At 44.6% G+C, this 16,773-nt stretch overlaps 1 protein-coding gene across 24 annotated transcripts in view; it reads left to right on the forward strand.

Annotated features, from left to right (window-relative positions):
* TJP1 (tight junction protein 1) overlaps positions 1 to 16,773 on the forward strand; it is a 344,987-nt gene that overhangs the window by 273,394 nt on the left and 54,820 nt on the right. For all 24 annotated transcript variants that reach the window (XM_053271916.1, XM_053271915.1, XM_053271911.1 and 21 more), the window contains 3 exons: positions 36 to 92; positions 11,111 to 11,235; positions 11,881 to 11,983. In XM_053271916.1, coding sequence (XP_053127891.1) covers positions 36 to 92; positions 11,111 to 11,235; positions 11,881 to 11,983 — 285 coding nt within the window. The remainder of the gene's footprint in view (positions 1 to 35; positions 93 to 11,110; positions 11,236 to 11,880; positions 11,984 to 16,773) is intronic.

The following is a 16,773-nucleotide window of genomic DNA, read 5'->3' on the forward strand; positions in this document are numbered from 1 at the left end:
TTCTCTCTCCCCCCCGCCCTTTCAATTTTAATCAGAGCACAACCATGGAAGAAACAGCGATATGGGAACAACATACGGTGACGCTTCACAGGGTGAGTGATGACTATTATAATTCGGTGTCCATAACTCAGGATACGGTTGCCTTTAGAAAATAATTGCAAAAGCCCAGATGTCCGGAAGGAAAAAAAGAAAGGAAACTGGTTGTGGTAGTTTTCCTTTGTTTGAAATTAGCGTGACTGTAAACTGCTTAGAATAGTTTTATTTATAGCTTTAAAAAAAATACCACCTTCTGCATCTGTACTCAGTGTTAATGGTCGCTGGTCATTTTTATTAAGTAGACTTGCTCTGGGCAATGTGAAAGCAGACACATTTCCTTTTTTACTTCAGTCTTCCGAATGTGTAAAGTTCTTGCTTGAAAAGCAGAAAGTAGAAATTCATGAAAGAACACTTGTGGGCACTCGGGGCTGTGAAACTCGCCCTGCATCTATCCACAGCTCTGTGTGTGTGTGTGTAATCTGCAGAATGCACAATTGGCCACAATATTCAGCTTCCTCAGAATTTCAGCTTGCATTGTAAAAAAGGGGGTTTCTCGTCCTTATAGCTTATAAAGATATACTGGCAAACCTTGTTATACGCGGATTCACCTATCCGTGGTTGGGGAAAAAGACACACGACCTCTGTATACACTGGGGCAGGGGTGGGGGGAGAGAGGAGAACCATGTTGACTTTGCGTATCCACAGGTCGGAGGTAGCCAGCAATGAGAGTGGAGGACATTTCTGGCCGCCATTTTGTTTCTTGGAGCCACGAAATGTCTCCCCTTTAAAAAAAAAGGGGGGGGGGAAAGGCAAAACCCCAAAATGGTGATTTTTGGCTGATTTTCGGGCATTCCGGTGATACAGTGCAGCATGGGGGGGGGAGCAAATCAAGGTAAGGAGCTTGCCCCCATGTTCTCCCCCCCCCCAATTTGGCTGAAAATCGGCATTTTTTCCTCATTTTCCTGGCGACTGGGAACTTAACCCCCAATTCCCCATTCACTCAATGCCTTGATATTCGTGATTTCTGTATCCGCGGTACAACCGCAGAACGGAACCCCCACACATATTGAGGTTCTCCTTCCCGTACTTGAAAGTGTGGAGTGGCTGAATTAAGATTTAAGTTGAAAAATAGGTTTAGGCATGAAGCAGAACTTTGCTTTTTTGAAAAGAGAGAATTTTTTTTAAACTTTCTTCTTAGAAATTGGCTTTTTAAAAATGTAGATTTTTGGCTGTCCATGTTTGCTGCTGCTTTTTTAGTATACACAGGCTTGCATTTGACCCATTAACATTAATTCGAATCTGGAAAACCTAATTATTATTATGCTGTTTATAATGCCCAGGAGCAGCATTCTGTTAACTCTCACAGTGCGATGATATTCAATTGAGACTTTAGTTACACTATTTTATTAATTTATGCTCTGTCCCTAAATTTCTGAGACAGCTTAATTAAAACATAACACACACACAAAAGCCATGAAACGGAAGAAGGAAATGCTGCAGCAGCAGAAGACTGATTTAAAAAGCAACCACCAACAGCACTGAAAGACAGCAGCAAAAGGTTATAGTTGAGCAGACACTGAAATCCCCCTGAAAACTAGAATAAGTAGCATCCTCTTTAGGCGGTATCTCAAAGGCATCAAAGAGGGCATCTGGTGAATAGGCAGGTAAAGGGAGGGAGTTGCCTCAACAAAGTTAGGGTAGGTAATGCATCCTAAAAACAAGTGGAATGGCCTAAGCCAACGGTCAGATAAAAAAGGGGGCAGCAGCAACCAGTGCTTTCTCCTGGCCTCTTAATCCATGCTATTTTATTTATTGTTGGGTTTAATTTGTGCTTTACTATGGAATGGGAAAGTCAGGTATTAATCTGCGAGTTAAAGTTTTTAAAAATGTATTGTGCCAACCTCTCCCCTTTTTTTCTTTTTTGCCTGCAGTAATTTAAGTGGAGGTAATTTAGAGAAGATGCGCTAAGAATGGCTTGTGAGAATGATTTAAACTTTGTACTGGGGAGGGAATTTGTCTCTCGGTTTATGATGTTATTGTTTGAATGTGTTCATATTGAAAACAAGCATACTATAATAACAACAAAGGTAAATTGTATTGCTGTTGGTTGTTTCTGCTGAATGGTGTTTCTCTTAATCTGTCAAAAATGGAATGGGAGGTGTTGTGTTGTGTTGTGCTTTAGGTTACATAAAGGAAACTGATTTGGGTGAGCAGGGATACTTGCTTTAGATGGTAAGTGGGTGCACCTCAAGATTTGGTTAGTTTCAAGTGTTCCCTGCTAACTCAGAGCCCTGCTGACTGAGCAAAGAGACACCTTTAAAAGTGGTGATTCTCTTACATTGAGCAGGTGGAGAGCAACTGGCCCTATCCAACCCCAGCACAACATCTTTCCAGAGGTTGTTGCTGGTGTCTGCCTTAGGTTTCTTTATAGGTTGTGAGCCCTTTGGCGACAGGGGACCCATATTATTTATGTAGTATTTATTTTTTCTGTGTAAACCGCTTTGAGAACTTTGGTTGAAGAGCAGTATATAAATATATTTGTAGTAGTAGTTTGTCAAAGGGCAGTCTGATCAACTATTGTACCCTCCATATTTCTGCCCCCCCTCATGTGGGCCAGTAGCATAAGTCAAAGGAATTACTAGATCAAGCACTGTCCAGTCACGCAGATTTGATAGGAACAGAGAGAACAAGATTAGATAAATTTGTGCTTGAGAAAATAGCCCTCTTCCTATTCCCTTCAGGAATCTCTGGGAGAACATGGAAAAGTCCCGTTATGCTTGCTTTTTGATTCCCCATGGAGGAAGGAAAATATGGGGACAGGGAAATATAGGAGTGGAGTGTATGCACACATGTGCACAATGTCATGTTTTTAAAAAAATGAACTGCAGCTGAACAAGTTTGCACAGGATTAGCCACTCTTAAAAGTTGCATGCAACATATATTTAAAAGCATTTAAACACTGGGTCTAGTTGGATTGCATCACTGTACCTTTAGCCACCGTAGAATCCTGCCATAACACTGGAAATTCGAGAATACTGACTCAGCTAAGATACAGGTCTCAAATTTCCTTCTCACTTTGCAAAATGTGCTCCAACAGCACATGTTGTTATATGCCTAAATATTCATTCCTTTGCCTTTAGTTAAAGTAACCTTGTATGTATTCACATTTATGTTTCTTGCCAATCATTGACTTGGATCTACAATTTACTGATCTACAAAGTTATAATAGAATGGGCTGCTAATTTTGTGCATCGTAATGCCCACATATTGAATACAAAAGATGGGATCAAAAATAGTTGTGTTTTTCTCTGCAACCATAGCATGAGTTGCTGACAAGCCCAGGTATATTTCTGGTTCCAGTGCTCTGATGCAGCGAGGTGTCAGCTGCAATCTGGGGAATGGAGCTTAAAAAGGAGGCTTTTCAAAGTTGCACAGAGCTATACGGCACCATATGCTCTTAATTCCTGCCTGGAAAAGAGCTTTCCAAAGCTTGAATGTCAGTCTTTCACCAGTAGATATTGAAATAGTAAGAGGTATTTCTTCATCTATTTTTTGCCTCAAGTTGGCTGGACCTTCTTAAAGATTTGATTTTGTTGAAGCAAGATTACCTCTCCAGTTCTGTGTGAACAAGCATCTGTTTTGCTAATTGGATTAGAGAAATGTGGAGAGGCTGCTGCAGCAGGCATTTTTAAAGCTTTTTACCAGGAATGCAAGGGTGAAATTTGTAGGGCAGTTCTCAGCCATGAATTGGAATGAAACAGATGAGTCTTGTTCAAATCTTCCTTAAATTAGAACTTGATGAGAGGAGGGCCAGAGAGACATGCTGTTCAGCATGCTGCACATTGGAAAGTCTCTTGGTATGATCCAGAAAGGCTTCCGGGAAGCTCACCAGCAGGTGGTGAAGGCAACCTCCCCTCCCCAGTTGCGTTTTTGCGGCATCTGATATTCAGAGCGCTGCTGTTTCTCTCACTCACTCACTCACTCACTCACTCGCAGTCATAACAGGGACTCTTAAATAAATAAAAAAAAGTGACAAAGATCCTGCCTCGTACCCATCTTCCTTGTTTCTGGTATTGTTTTCCTAGAGTACCGTTTATAGTTGTGAAACATGAAAGCAAGTGCTATGCAACACCCAGCGAGGCACTCATGCAAGGTGGAATGCTGCACTTTCATGCTCCTCTGGACTTAGACTTCCTTCTGAATTTTAGCGGAATAGAGCAGGCAAGTGGGCCTTCTTGAAGCTTTCAGGAAATGAACACCTGCAAGAATGGCTCCTGTTCTGAAAAAAGTTTCGCTGTGGAGAGTGACTCTCAGGGCAGTGGTTTGGGCCCAAATTAATTGTGGTATAATACAGTTTTAGAATTGTACAAGTAGAGAGTTGCATGTCCTAAATGTTTTCACTGTCCTGTTGTGCAGTCAGAGTCGTTTTCCACATTAAGTTTTGGAGTTGTGTTTCAAATTAAGATGGTTTTTGAGAACATCCAACGTGTAGTGCTCTCCAAACCCCTATGTTCATCAGAGAACCAGGACTGGCGGAGTTCCTTGTTGGGGGTTCATTTGGGTCCAGACTATATCTGACAGCAGCAAGCACGTGTCCTCAAAAGTGGATCTCTCCCAGTCAGGTCTTAAAGCAAGGGAGGGCAGGCGGGGAAGCGCAATTGGAATTCCTCTGATTTTGTCGCATTTACTGTGTTGACTCAGCAACTTTTAATCAGGAATAAAAAACAGAGGGGAGGATGTCCTCAATTTAGTCAGTAAAATCAGCAGGGAGCAATTTATTAAGAGAGAAGATGCCACCTTTGCCTATTTCCTTTTTTTGGACAGCTTGTGTTCTATTGTTTTGACATGTGAAAATAAATGCACTGCTTTAGCACTGAGTGAGTAGTGCAGGAATAAGGGAGGAAAGCTGGTGATGGAAAACTCGTGTGTAGCATCCCTCCCTTTCACACGGGAAATGGCTGCCAAATAGTACAGCATGAAGCTGCAGGTGCTGGAATCGGGAGTCCTGGTGGGCCCAGGGCCACAGGCAGTTGTGCATCAGTGAGTGGAGGTGTGGGTCTCGGCAAAACCCGAACTGCTGGGACAGATCCACAAGAGGGTTGATTTGGAGGTGACTGCAGGCCAGGAGTGAAAAGCGTGTCTGAAAGGGGCAGGGGTGGTGGCTGGAATGCTGATGCAGGCAAGCAGTTGGGAGTTGGACAGGGAAGCTGACGGAGGGGAGCAAGTCTGCAGCAGCAATATCTGGTGCAAAGCGAGGGAACCACAGCAAAGCCAGTCTCTGGCTGTTGTCCAGACAAAGACCCAGGCCTGACCAGGAACCCCTCCTCCCCTCTTAAGCCTCCAGCAGCTCACCACCAGCAAGATCAGCAAACCAATTAGGAGGCTTCCAGTCCAAATAACGCCTCCCCCCCCCCCCCCGCCACTGTCCTAGCCTGTGGGGATCCCTTTTCATCAAAAACATACAGGAGGCTGGAAGCATAGGGCAACCCCTCTCTACCTGGTAGAGATTTGAGGCTCCTATGTGATGGAGAGAGGCATGTTCCCCACAGAGGTGCGCCTAGGTAATTTTGGAGCCTGGACCTAAACGCTTTTGGACACACACACACACACACCCCGCACCAGTAACACCACACCACCCGGAACAGACTAAAAAGGATTTGGGGGCCCCCATGGGGTGTGGGCTTTGGCCCGAAAGTCCAGGGGTAAGAGCTCCTCTCGTTCCACACACCTGTTCAGGTCTTGCTCCTTCTTGGTTCTCGCAGCAGAAGATCTCTAGCTGGGGAAGAGGAACTTGCTCAGTCTTTGGAGGATTTCTCTGAATCTTCATAGTAGTACCATGAAGAGAAATGGAGGTGATCCGCAGATGGCAAAGCTACATACTTAGCTTGCTTCTCTCTTGTGAGGTATATTTGCAGCTGTTTGTCGATGACTGCTGAGATGTGGGGGGAATGAACAGGAGGAGCAGAATCAACATTATTGCCCTAACAAGCCCGAAATGACTGCCCTCCTAATTGGACTGCCAGCTGCCCCGAGTCCTACTCTTGAATCTGAACCCTGCTCCTCATTCTCCAAGCAATTGTTTCAAAAGTTTAAAGTCAGGGCATTGAGTGTACATGTATGTATTTGGCAAATTTATAGCCTGCCTTTCAGCAGTTTTCACAGTGGGTTGCAATTAAAATAAAATTACGGTAACAAAACGTAAGAGGGACAGACTGAACTGGCAGTAAAGCAACACTTCAGTCATAAAAAGCTTGCCTGAAGAGAGTCTTGGCATCGCCTTTAAAAGGGCTGGTCTCCTGGATCTGCCCGCCCCAAGGTTATCTGTAACTTCTGGGTCAGAGGCCTTCCTCTAACTCAGAGGAGACACCTTGAATTGATTTATTTATATGAATCAGGCCAGGCAAGATGGCTTGTCTCGGCCCTGAGGGGAGGGATGGTGGCCCATGGATGACAAACGGTTTCTTTTGAGTATTTTTAAAAATTCATCAAGGCCCAGCTCAGACATGGATTGAATTCCAGTTTTATATCTTGGCTTCTTTGCAAGCTGTGATTATAAAAAGCCAGGATTTCCAGGTTTGGAAATCATGGCAAATCTGAAAGTAGAAATCATCTCCCCTTTATATGCAAGAGGGAAAGTGCAAGCACAAGGCTTGTAATGGCCATGTGAAATCAGGATTAAACTAGGCTGTAAAGTGTACACGGCCTCTATCAGATGAGGCTTTGGTGGGACCTCTGCTTCTGCACATCTGTGACTTCTTGGGAATCCAGAATTCATAATAAGTTTTGGAAGTCTGCAGATACTTAGAAATCATCCATGCGGAATTGCGGCTGCGCCTGTTTAAAACCCCCTAGTTTCTAAGATATGGCATGTATGTTGCTGCTCTAAAACCTAAGGTATTGGCTGGAAATATTTCATTATTTTGATCCCTGCACGTGTGGTGGTTTTGCCTATTGGCAGCCTTTTATCTGGAGCCTGGTCCATTCTTTCTGAAGTGCTACCAGCAACCGTGTTCTCAATGACTAAAATATATGTGTCTGTTCCATTGAAGCCAAAAACGTATTTCCAGTAGGAACTGTTGTGAGAGGGCAGCTTTCAGCTCCCTTTCCTCCCAAGGATTCCATCTTCCATCCTTTTCATCTTCATGAAGGCCTCCTAGTCCTTTGTGTAGCTGAGCCCTGGGCATGTGCCTTGCCTTTTGATCTACATTTGGCCCCAGTGCCTTTTTGGTTTGGTCACTGGTTGTTCTTCCGGCATGCCAATTGCGGAATCAGGAGCAGCTTTTTCTGCTTGGAGGAGAGATCAGAGGCTGCTGATGCTGAAGCCTGCTGCTTGCCAAACTTGTGTGGTTTGTACTCCAGAGGACAAAGTTGTCTTCAAGCCAGAATCCTCCTACAAGAAAACCTTTGCTGTGAAGTGCACAGGATTTTTCGGCTTGGCCCTCTGACAGGAGTATTTTTCACTGTCCTGTTTAACACTCAAATGCATCCAAGTCTCTCTTTTCAATTGAACGTAATCGCCACCATGTTTGTGCTTTTTCTTTTTCTATTCTGCACCTCAAAGAAGCCGCTTCAGACCACCATCTGTGTGTCCTATATTTTATAAAAAATATAAAAATATTTTGCATTTTTATTGTTTGGGACTTGGGAGTTCACCAAACTCAATGGATTGACATTGAGAATGCATGACAAGCTTCTCAGTAGACCTTCCGCACGATGAAAGCTCTGAAAATTTCCAAACCACTCAGTCGAAAGAATGTTTACAGTGGGCTTCACATGGCTGCCGTAGACTGCTTTGAACAGCTTCTTAAATTGGTGCCCTGGTCATACTAACCAGACTTCTCACAAGTGGCTTGTCAAGAAGGCCCTTCATTCCTGGTGCTCCTCTGTTAGGGATAATAATTACTTAGCTTTGTATCGTGCAGTGTTCTTCATGGCAAGACCTCAGAGCCTGTGGCAGCTCCTGTCAGCCTACGTGCAGCTCCCTGACCAATGTTTATTAGGCCTGTGCAAAGCTTCGGCCAAAACTGAATCTCACACTGCCCCCTAAGCACCGCACAGAGCTGTGCTTTCCCCCTTTTTCTGAGGGGAGTGGCGCTTTAAGTAAAATGGAGCCTTGTTGACCCCAGTGACATCTGGGCATATGTGGATGGAGCACTGGGACATGTAGGCCTTTGAGAAATAGAGCTCTGTCGAGCCCCAGCCATAGATCTCTAGGTAAAGTGCTGGGAAAGATGGCATTCTCCAGTTCCTGTTGAGCCCTACAGCCGGGGCTCAACAGGACTCCATTTCTCTTAATGTGCAGTGGGCAATGGCTCTCTGGTTCAAGATTTATTCATTCATTCATTCGATTTCTATACCGCCCTTCCAAAAATGGCTCAGAGCAGTTTACATAGAGAAATAATAAATAAATAAGATGGACCCCTGTCCCCAAAGGGCTCACAATCTAAAAAGAAACATAAGACATACACCAGCAACAGTCACTGGAGGGATGCTATGCTGGTGGTGGATAGGGCCAGTTACTCTCCCCCTGCTCATTAAAGAGATTCACCACATTAAAAGGTGCCTTTTTGCCAAGTTAGCAGGGGCAGCTTTTGTTGTTGGCAAAGTGGCTCTTGCTTGAAAAACAAGGCAGATTGTGAGTATAGTGTCGGAGGGCCACCTCCAGCCTCAAAGGCAGGATGCCTCTGAGTACCAGTGGCAGGGGAGTAACAGCAGTAGGAGAGAGGGCATGCCCTCAACTCCTGCCTGTAAGCTCCCAGCGGCATCTGGTGGGCCACTGCGTGAAACAGGGTGTTGGACTAGATGGGCCTTAGGCCCAATCCAGCTGGGCTGTTCTTATGTTCTTATAGTGCTTTCAAGTGTACTAGCCGACCCCGCACAGAGTATCTGTGTGCTCTTTGGGGCCGGTGGTTACCTCCCCCCCCCCCCGTTCTGCCCCAGTCTCTGCTTCCGGGCCCAGCCACCTCCCCCCATTTTCCTTCCCCCCTCCTGGGCCTTGCCTCCACCGCGCTAACCAATCCTCCTGAGTGCGCCTCAGCCAATCAGGTGCGTCCACTGCCCAGCCAATCAGCTGGGCTCTGGGACGCACATTCCAAGGCACAGCCAGGAGAATTAATATAATAGATTATCTTTGAGTTCTTTGAGTAAACCTTACAACAACCCTGTGAGGTCAGTAAAGAGTCGTATCCTCCTAGAGCAGCCAAGACCAAGATAGTTGCCTTCAGGCCACTTCATGGCAGAGGTGAGCTTCTAACCAGGCCAGTCCTTGGCCACTACGTTATCCCAGCTCTGTTGGAAGAGAAGGAGACCAGTAACACAGGAAAGACCCTGTATGGTCCACACAGTATAAGCTGCTTTTCTTTCCATTGTATTGGATAAAGATGTTTTTTCTGCCACCTAAAGATGGGATTTTGAGAGGAGGAAGTTGCAGTAGTAGAACACATTCAGTAGTATTACCTACAACAACTAGGTAGTACTTCTGAATGTGTTCCTAGTGCATAATGTGATATTAATCACCAGCTTCACTAAAATAAGAACGAAGTTATTTTTCTTTGCTTTTGTTCTCTGCCTTACAAAGAGGCTGTGTGTTCTAAACACTGCTAGGCACAGATATGGATTGTTGGCTTTTCTGCTTTGAAAGGGAGAGTAGCCATTGCTTTTCTGACTCATTGTGCTTTGGTGTAACCTGAGATATTTTTGCACTGGGCACAAACTGACCTAATTAGTTTGCAAAGAGCTTCTTGATTCACCACCTGAAGACCATGATATATTGCAGAAAGGAAATCTACCATGCCAGGGCAGCCTCTTTTTCTCTTTCTTGTTACCTTTTAAAAAATTTAACATCAACCCTCAGAAAGTTTTTGGTGGAAATTTGAAATTCAGCTATCTGCTTTGTGGCTCTTAGTTGGTTCTAATAAATATTATGTTTCTGTTCCTGCTTGGATTTTTTTTCTGATGGACAAATACATCCATCTCCATCTTTGTCGACTGAAAAACATAATCTTAAGTGCAAAGTACATCAATATATCATTCAAGTTCTCTAAAGTGATTGAAAAGCTTGACTGCCCTTTTTGTAAGTTATTTCTATTCAACAAACATGATCTACATGAACACCACTTCTGGATAGTGAAGAACCCTTAAACAGTGTCATAGCTTGAAATCCTAGCAGTTACTCTGCAGAGGCTTTGGCTTTGCTGAAATGGCTTTTGCCTTCCCGTCAAAAGTAAGGTCACTGAGATGGGTGCCTCGGTAGACAGAGATTGCTTCTCTGTGCTGACAAGGCCTTGATGTGTTGAATGGTACAAGTGAGAATTGATGGATGTGCTAAACCGTGCCTTTCATCCAGAAGACTGATCCAGCTAGGGGAGTGTTTTGATGTACTCCTGGTTGGATTTGAAGGCTTCCTTCTTGGGTTATGAAGTGCAAGGCTTGGCCCAGAGGTCATGCTAGACCCCCATCCTACATGCTGTAAGGCACAGAGAAGAAGGCAAAATCACCTTCCTTTCCCTGCCTCAGGAAAAGGCCTCTCTGTTCTGGAGCAGATTATAGAACTTGCTGGAAAACCATGGATCCCAGGCCCACTCCAGAAATTTTGTCAAGGGCTGTTGCAAACCAAATAGTCCATTCATTCACGATGTTGAAGGGATCACAGGTAGGATCTGCCCTCTCCAGTCACCTCTGCCTTCCTCTCTGGTATGAATACCTAGAGTCCTTTACCAAGATTGACATGATGGTAGGGGAGACAAGTTTCTTGGTCCCCCTCTCCTGACTAGAATGTAGCATGTCCAGTTCAGACCCTCCTCTTTTCCTGTGTTTCTCCAGCCACAGGATGCTCTGACATTTGGTGTATTAGAGACTGGTTATAGTGCATTTGGGGGAAAGTGGGGGCGTGGGTTCTGAAGAGTAACTGGCAATTGCCGACTGAAAAGTGTGACAACTTCTGGGATCCAGTCTTCTTTATACAATTGTTGCTTTGCTCAAACTTTGTATCTGATTCTTAAAAATGCATAAATTTTCCTTGTGTTCCATAGCAGCTCTTCATAACCTGTAGTCTTTCTGTTCTGTCCTGTCCTAGGCTCCTGGATTTGGGTTTGGCATTGCAATATCTGGAGGAAGAGATAATCCTCACTTCCAGAGCGGTGAAACATCAATAGTTATATCAGATGTGCTCAAAGGAGGCCCAGCAGAAGGGCTGTTACAGTAAGTGTTGAGTTTCACTTGGGTTTTTGAATGGGGAGCGCTTACAATGGCAGCTTAGCTTCTTTTTCTCACTTCTTACCTCTCGGTGTCTTGTGGTCCCTTCCCCAACATGAGTCTGCCTGTGTTTTGAGAGTGTCTTTGTAAACCCTTCTCTCTCTGGCGGGGTATAAATTCACTCATTAAAATTTATGCAAGTATGTGCAAGGGATGGGGAAGGAGTGTGCAATATTGCAGTCAGCCTAAGGTTGTAATCCTATATACACTTGCATTGGAGTAAGCCTCACTGAACACAGTGGGACTAAGTTTTGAGTAGATATGCACGAGATTGCACAGAAGGGGACTGGCAGGCTTTTGGTGATCACAAATTCTGGCTTGACTACCAAGGGCAGCCAAAATCTGCTTGCAGCATCAGTGCTGTGTGTTTAATATATATAAAAAATGCCTCAGATGTGTGGGAATAGCCAAGGAATGTGCCAAAAACATTCCGGTGACCTTGAGTCAGACCTCCTCGCTACTGTGACACATCTGCAGTAAGTGTGATGAGAAGCTTGACTTAGGATTTCTCCAAAGCCTTTTCTCTCCTTGGCACCATCAACAGGCTTCCCGACTTACCGTGTTTCCTCTTTGTTTCCCACCACCTTTTAGGGAGAATGACCGTGTTGCAATGGTCAATGGAGTTTCAATGGATAATGTGGAACATGCTTTTGCCGTCCAGCAGCTGAGGAAAAGTGGGAAAAATGCCAAAATCGTAAGTGAATGCTTTCTCCCCCTAGATGTGTGTGAAAGGGTCGTCAGTTCCTTTTAGAAAAGTATTGATGTGCTGGATTTGCTGATACAAAATGAAAGCAAGCCTCGTAGGTGGAGCCAATCGCACTTATTGTATGACAGTTGAGAATTCTTTAAATAGCTTTGCTAAACATTGGTAGTTTGTATAGACTAGATTTGGCTTGAGCTCTTTAAGGAGGAGAGTCAAGAGCCTAAATCAAGCTTGGTTTCTCAGGGTTGAGGTCACTCGGAGCAGGAAAGGAGAGTTTAGCCGCACTCTGGCGGTGTCCTCAAGTGCACCCTGTGCTGTCTAATGGAACGGCTGCCATCCATTGCTAGGGCGAGGAGTGCAGTACACGTGGGGAAGAGCCTGTTCACTGCCACCAACACTGTGGGTCAGACTCCTCTGAGTGCTGCTCCTTTCCCCACACAGAATGTAGCTTCTGGCGAGGAAGTGGAAAGTATTCCTTGCTCCTTATCAGGGGGGCCTGGAGGTTTGTTGAGTGGGTTACATAGCGCAAGGGCATGTTCACAAATGCTGGCTTTAGACCTTACCGTTTCTCTGGCCTGAGTGATGAGTGGGGAATGGGTTTTGAGGGGGAACTGGGAATCCTCTTTCCTCTTGCTCCACGACAGGTGTCGGGCAAGGGTGTCAGGTTTATTCGAGAACAGAAGATCACATGTGAAAACCTGCCCCTGCTGAAACGGAAAACAACATTGTTTGTACAGATTTGTAAAGCACCTTGAAGACTATATGGTGGAATGTTTTTGGGTTTTTTTTTAAGATATAAAACTGCTAAATGAAATAGGGCTCTCTGACTTACTGCCTGGATGCATCGGAGCGGCCCATGATTCAGTGCTGTAGGGAGATCCTGCTCCATTTCACCCCAATTTAAAGTGGCCTCTTCCGTTCAGAGTGAAGGTTTGGTCAATGGCTTTTGTGTGCCATTCTCCTGACCTCTTCGGGTCCTTCCAAACTAGGCAGGCAGCAGGCTGGCAGATTCCCAGGGGCAAGGGATTAGCCACTCACATGCAGTTTCATTTTGGAACCACTCTCCTGCAGTTCTTCTAATTCCTCTGGAGCACCCAGAGAAATTGTTGTCACCCACCTCATTCCCAGGACTCAAAGAGAATTAAAGCAGGGGGTGGCGGAACCCTCCCCAGAGTCTCACTTAAAAGTGAAACTGTGCATGAGTGGTTGCTGGTTTGCTGTATGTGGTTGCATGAGTGGTTGCTGGTTTGTCAGCCCCCACTGTCTCCTGCTGGGTCACGGGGTGGGTGGACTGAAGTGACACCACCTGATCCATTTCAATTCAGACCAAACTGGGCGCCGTTTGGACCGGGCCAAATCCGAATAGGCCACCGAAGCTTCTCACAGCCCTAAAAAACAGTAGACTTACTAGGAATGGTAGACACAAGATGCACAGTGGTGGTGCAGAGGCATGGCTCTTGACGTCTAAGCACTTGGATGCAGGCGTGCACTCTGCATATTTATTTATTTATTTATCTATCATATTTTTATACTGCCCAAAACGCAAGTTCTTTGGGCGGTTTACAAGAGAATAAAAACAACCAATAAAAAGATTAAAACATTTCAACAATTAAAAGTTAAAAGTTAAAACTATTAAAACACAATTAAAACAGTATCTCATTAAAAGCCTGGTTGAACAATTGCGTTTTGACTGCCCTTTTAAAAGTTGTAAGAGATGGGGAGGCTCTTATTTCAGCAGGAAGTGTGTTCCAAAGCCTCGGGGCAGCAATGGAGAAGGCCTGTCGCTGAGTAGCCACCAGACGAGCCGGTGGCAAATGCAGATGAACCTCTCCTGATTATCTCAATGGGCGGTGGGGTTCATGACACGAAGATGTTCTCTTAAATACCCAGGGCCCAAGCTGTTTAGGGCTTTATAGGTTATAACCAAAACCTTGTACTTTGCCCAGAAACTTATCGGCAACCAGTGTAGATCTTTTAAGATAGTAGTGATATGGTCTCTCCGAGATGACCCAGAAACCAACCTGGCTGCTGCATTCTGGACTAACTGCAGTTTCCGGATTGCATACAAAGGCAGCCCCACATAGAGCGCATTGCAGCAGTCAAGTCTGGAGGTGACCAGCAGATGTACTAGTACTGTTCTGTTCATATTTAATCTGTTCATAAACATTTGGAGATTCAAAGCTGAAGCAGGAAACTGGAGCACTGAGGATTCGGATAAATGGCTGCAAGCGGGAAAGAATGTGTTTTGGCAGAGAGGGCATTTGTAAGGCCATCTACTTCTCCATGGTATAAGCAAGTGAACGTTTGCTTGCATGCAAAGCATCTCAAGGCTGTATATGCAAACAGTCCTGCTTGGCCATAGGTACTCTGGACCACAACAGTCACAGTTCAGTGGGGCAATAAACTGAGCAGAATCTGGCTTGGTGTGCAGAAATCCCACGGAATCATGAGCCATGTAGACTTATCCCTCAAATTCCTTCATAGGGAGTTGCCTATTTCTAGATTTAAAAAACTCAAAATGTTGTTTGCTTTTTTGGGCTGGATTTGCGCTCAATCTGAAATAATCAAGGCAGTGTTAGATCATGGTAAAGTCTTTGTTTAATGCTTCACCTGTGTGGACAGCAGGCTTTCATGTAATATGACCTTGATCAAGATACTGTGTTTGGTGTGAATATTGGGTTTTCTACCTTTGACTCTGAGAGAGACTTAACACTGTAAAGAAAACTCTGATCCTGTAGGAAACCACTGGAAAGCTCTGGAGATGATCCCCAGTTTATTGATCTATCTCAATATAAAAAGCAGTCCTGGCTGAAAATTTGCAAGGGCTTGGGCTGTGTTAGTCGTGGTGTGTAACCATAACCACCGCCAATTCCCAAATGACACAGCTGTTCCTACCTACCGTAGCACAACCGCCAGATCTCCCGTGCTGATCCATCTGTTTGCCCAGTTCTTTGTCTCCTGTCCACATAGTTGACTGTCCCAAGTTCCTCTTTATAGTTTTTCCACATAGTGTCCTCAATGCTGGCTGAAGGGACACCAACCAGCATGAACAACAAGTCTCCCTGTACCCTTCATGTTGAGCATCTTGCATTACCAACAACTGTTCATCCTTTTGAGAGAGGATTATGTGAAGCTTTCAGAGCACCTGATGGATACTTAATGGTGTTCCTTCCCTTGATGCCTGAACAAGTAACTTTTTATTTCATGCTCAGCATATCCTTTGCCACTGCACAGTGCAATTAGACTGATTCCCGCTATTCTTCCAGACATTCCGAGTGTGCATAAATAGCTTTTTCTTAAATCTGCAAAACAACTTGTTGTCAGTGAAAGAGAGAGCAATCTGCCTTCTGGCAAACAGTTGCAATGCCTTATTGCATTAAAAAAAAGTCTTAAACACAAATAGTTTTGTTTTCAGGATTTGACAGTGTTGTGGTGACTTCCTCCACCACAAGATTATGTTGATTTTCATCCATCTAAGACTTAATTTAAAATGTTTCTCCTTTTTTACTGGTGCTGGGCACAGTTCCCTAGTATGTCGTTTCCTTGTGCAGCTGACAAGAGACAGATCTTACATAAGATCCCTGAAGACATGGCAAACAACCGCCATTCCCTTCCAGAAATCCAGATGTGCCTCTGCTACAGCAAAAGTGGCAGGCTTGTTGAATGTTCATTTAAAGTGGGATCTTTCCTGATGTTAATAGACCTACAGTAGCTTCCTACACAGTATATTTTCCGCTGCATTGCCCAGTTTCCCTACAGTGTAGAAATTCATAATTAATATTGTCACAGAGAAAATTGAAACAGTTCATGAAAGAAACTTTAGGTTAAGGTTAAGTTCCCTGGTTTGAACTGTAAAGTGTTTGCAAAATGCTGAAGGGCATTTTCAAAAGAAGAAGAAAATATATATCTGCATAGACGGTTGCTTAGTCTAGAGCTTTCCAAATCATAGTTTGAGGATGAGGAATGCGTTGAAAGATCAGGCACTTCACCCTTTCCTCTCACACGCTATGGTCTCCTCTCCCATTTCTTTGCCATGATGTCCACATCGGACAAAACAGAATTAGCCCTAACCTTGCCCTAAATCATGGCTTGGAGTGGGTTTCTAAGAATCAGTGCAATGCCTGGACTGAGCCATTCACTTCAGTTGTTTAAACCTCCCCACCCCCCACCTGAGTTCATTGGTAATTCTGTGCACTTGCTGTGGCTTGCTTTAAATATAAGCCGCTCAAGCTTGAAACCCAAGCAATATTATTGCCAGGGAGAGAGGTAGACAGCAGATTATATGTTAGTACACAGAAGCGGTTGCCTGCATCTGAGACAGTGTTTGTGCACCAGTCTCGGTTAAATAGAATTCCCCCCACCCCATCCCGCCAACCCCAGTTTGGCTGGCAGGCCTCACTGCCACTAACCCACTCTTTCCTAAAACCTCAGAGTGTAGAACACTTTGCATTTAAGAAATGCCAGACAGACTACTATAAAACTTAGCTAAGCCTAACCCCAAGCCACTTCATACCAGCTTAACTTGGACTACCAAAAGCTAAGGAAAAGTCAAAATGTTTTTATTCATTCATTCGTTCATTCATTCATTCGATTTCTATACTGCCCTTCCAAACTCGGGGCGGTTTACATGGAGAAATAACAAATAAATAAGATGGCTCCCTGTCCCCAAAGGGCTCGCAATCTAAAAAGAAACATAAGATAGACACCAGCAACAGTCACTGGAGGTCCTGTGCTGGGGGTGGAGAGGGCCAGTTACTCCCCGCCTGCTAAGTAAGGAGAAT

Source organism: Hemicordylus capensis, chromosome 10, assembly GCF_027244095.1.
Source record: "Hemicordylus capensis ecotype Gifberg chromosome 10, rHemCap1.1.pri, whole genome shotgun sequence".
In the NCBI taxonomy this organism is placed as follows: domain Eukaryota; kingdom Metazoa; phylum Chordata; class Lepidosauria; order Squamata; family Cordylidae; genus Hemicordylus; species Hemicordylus capensis.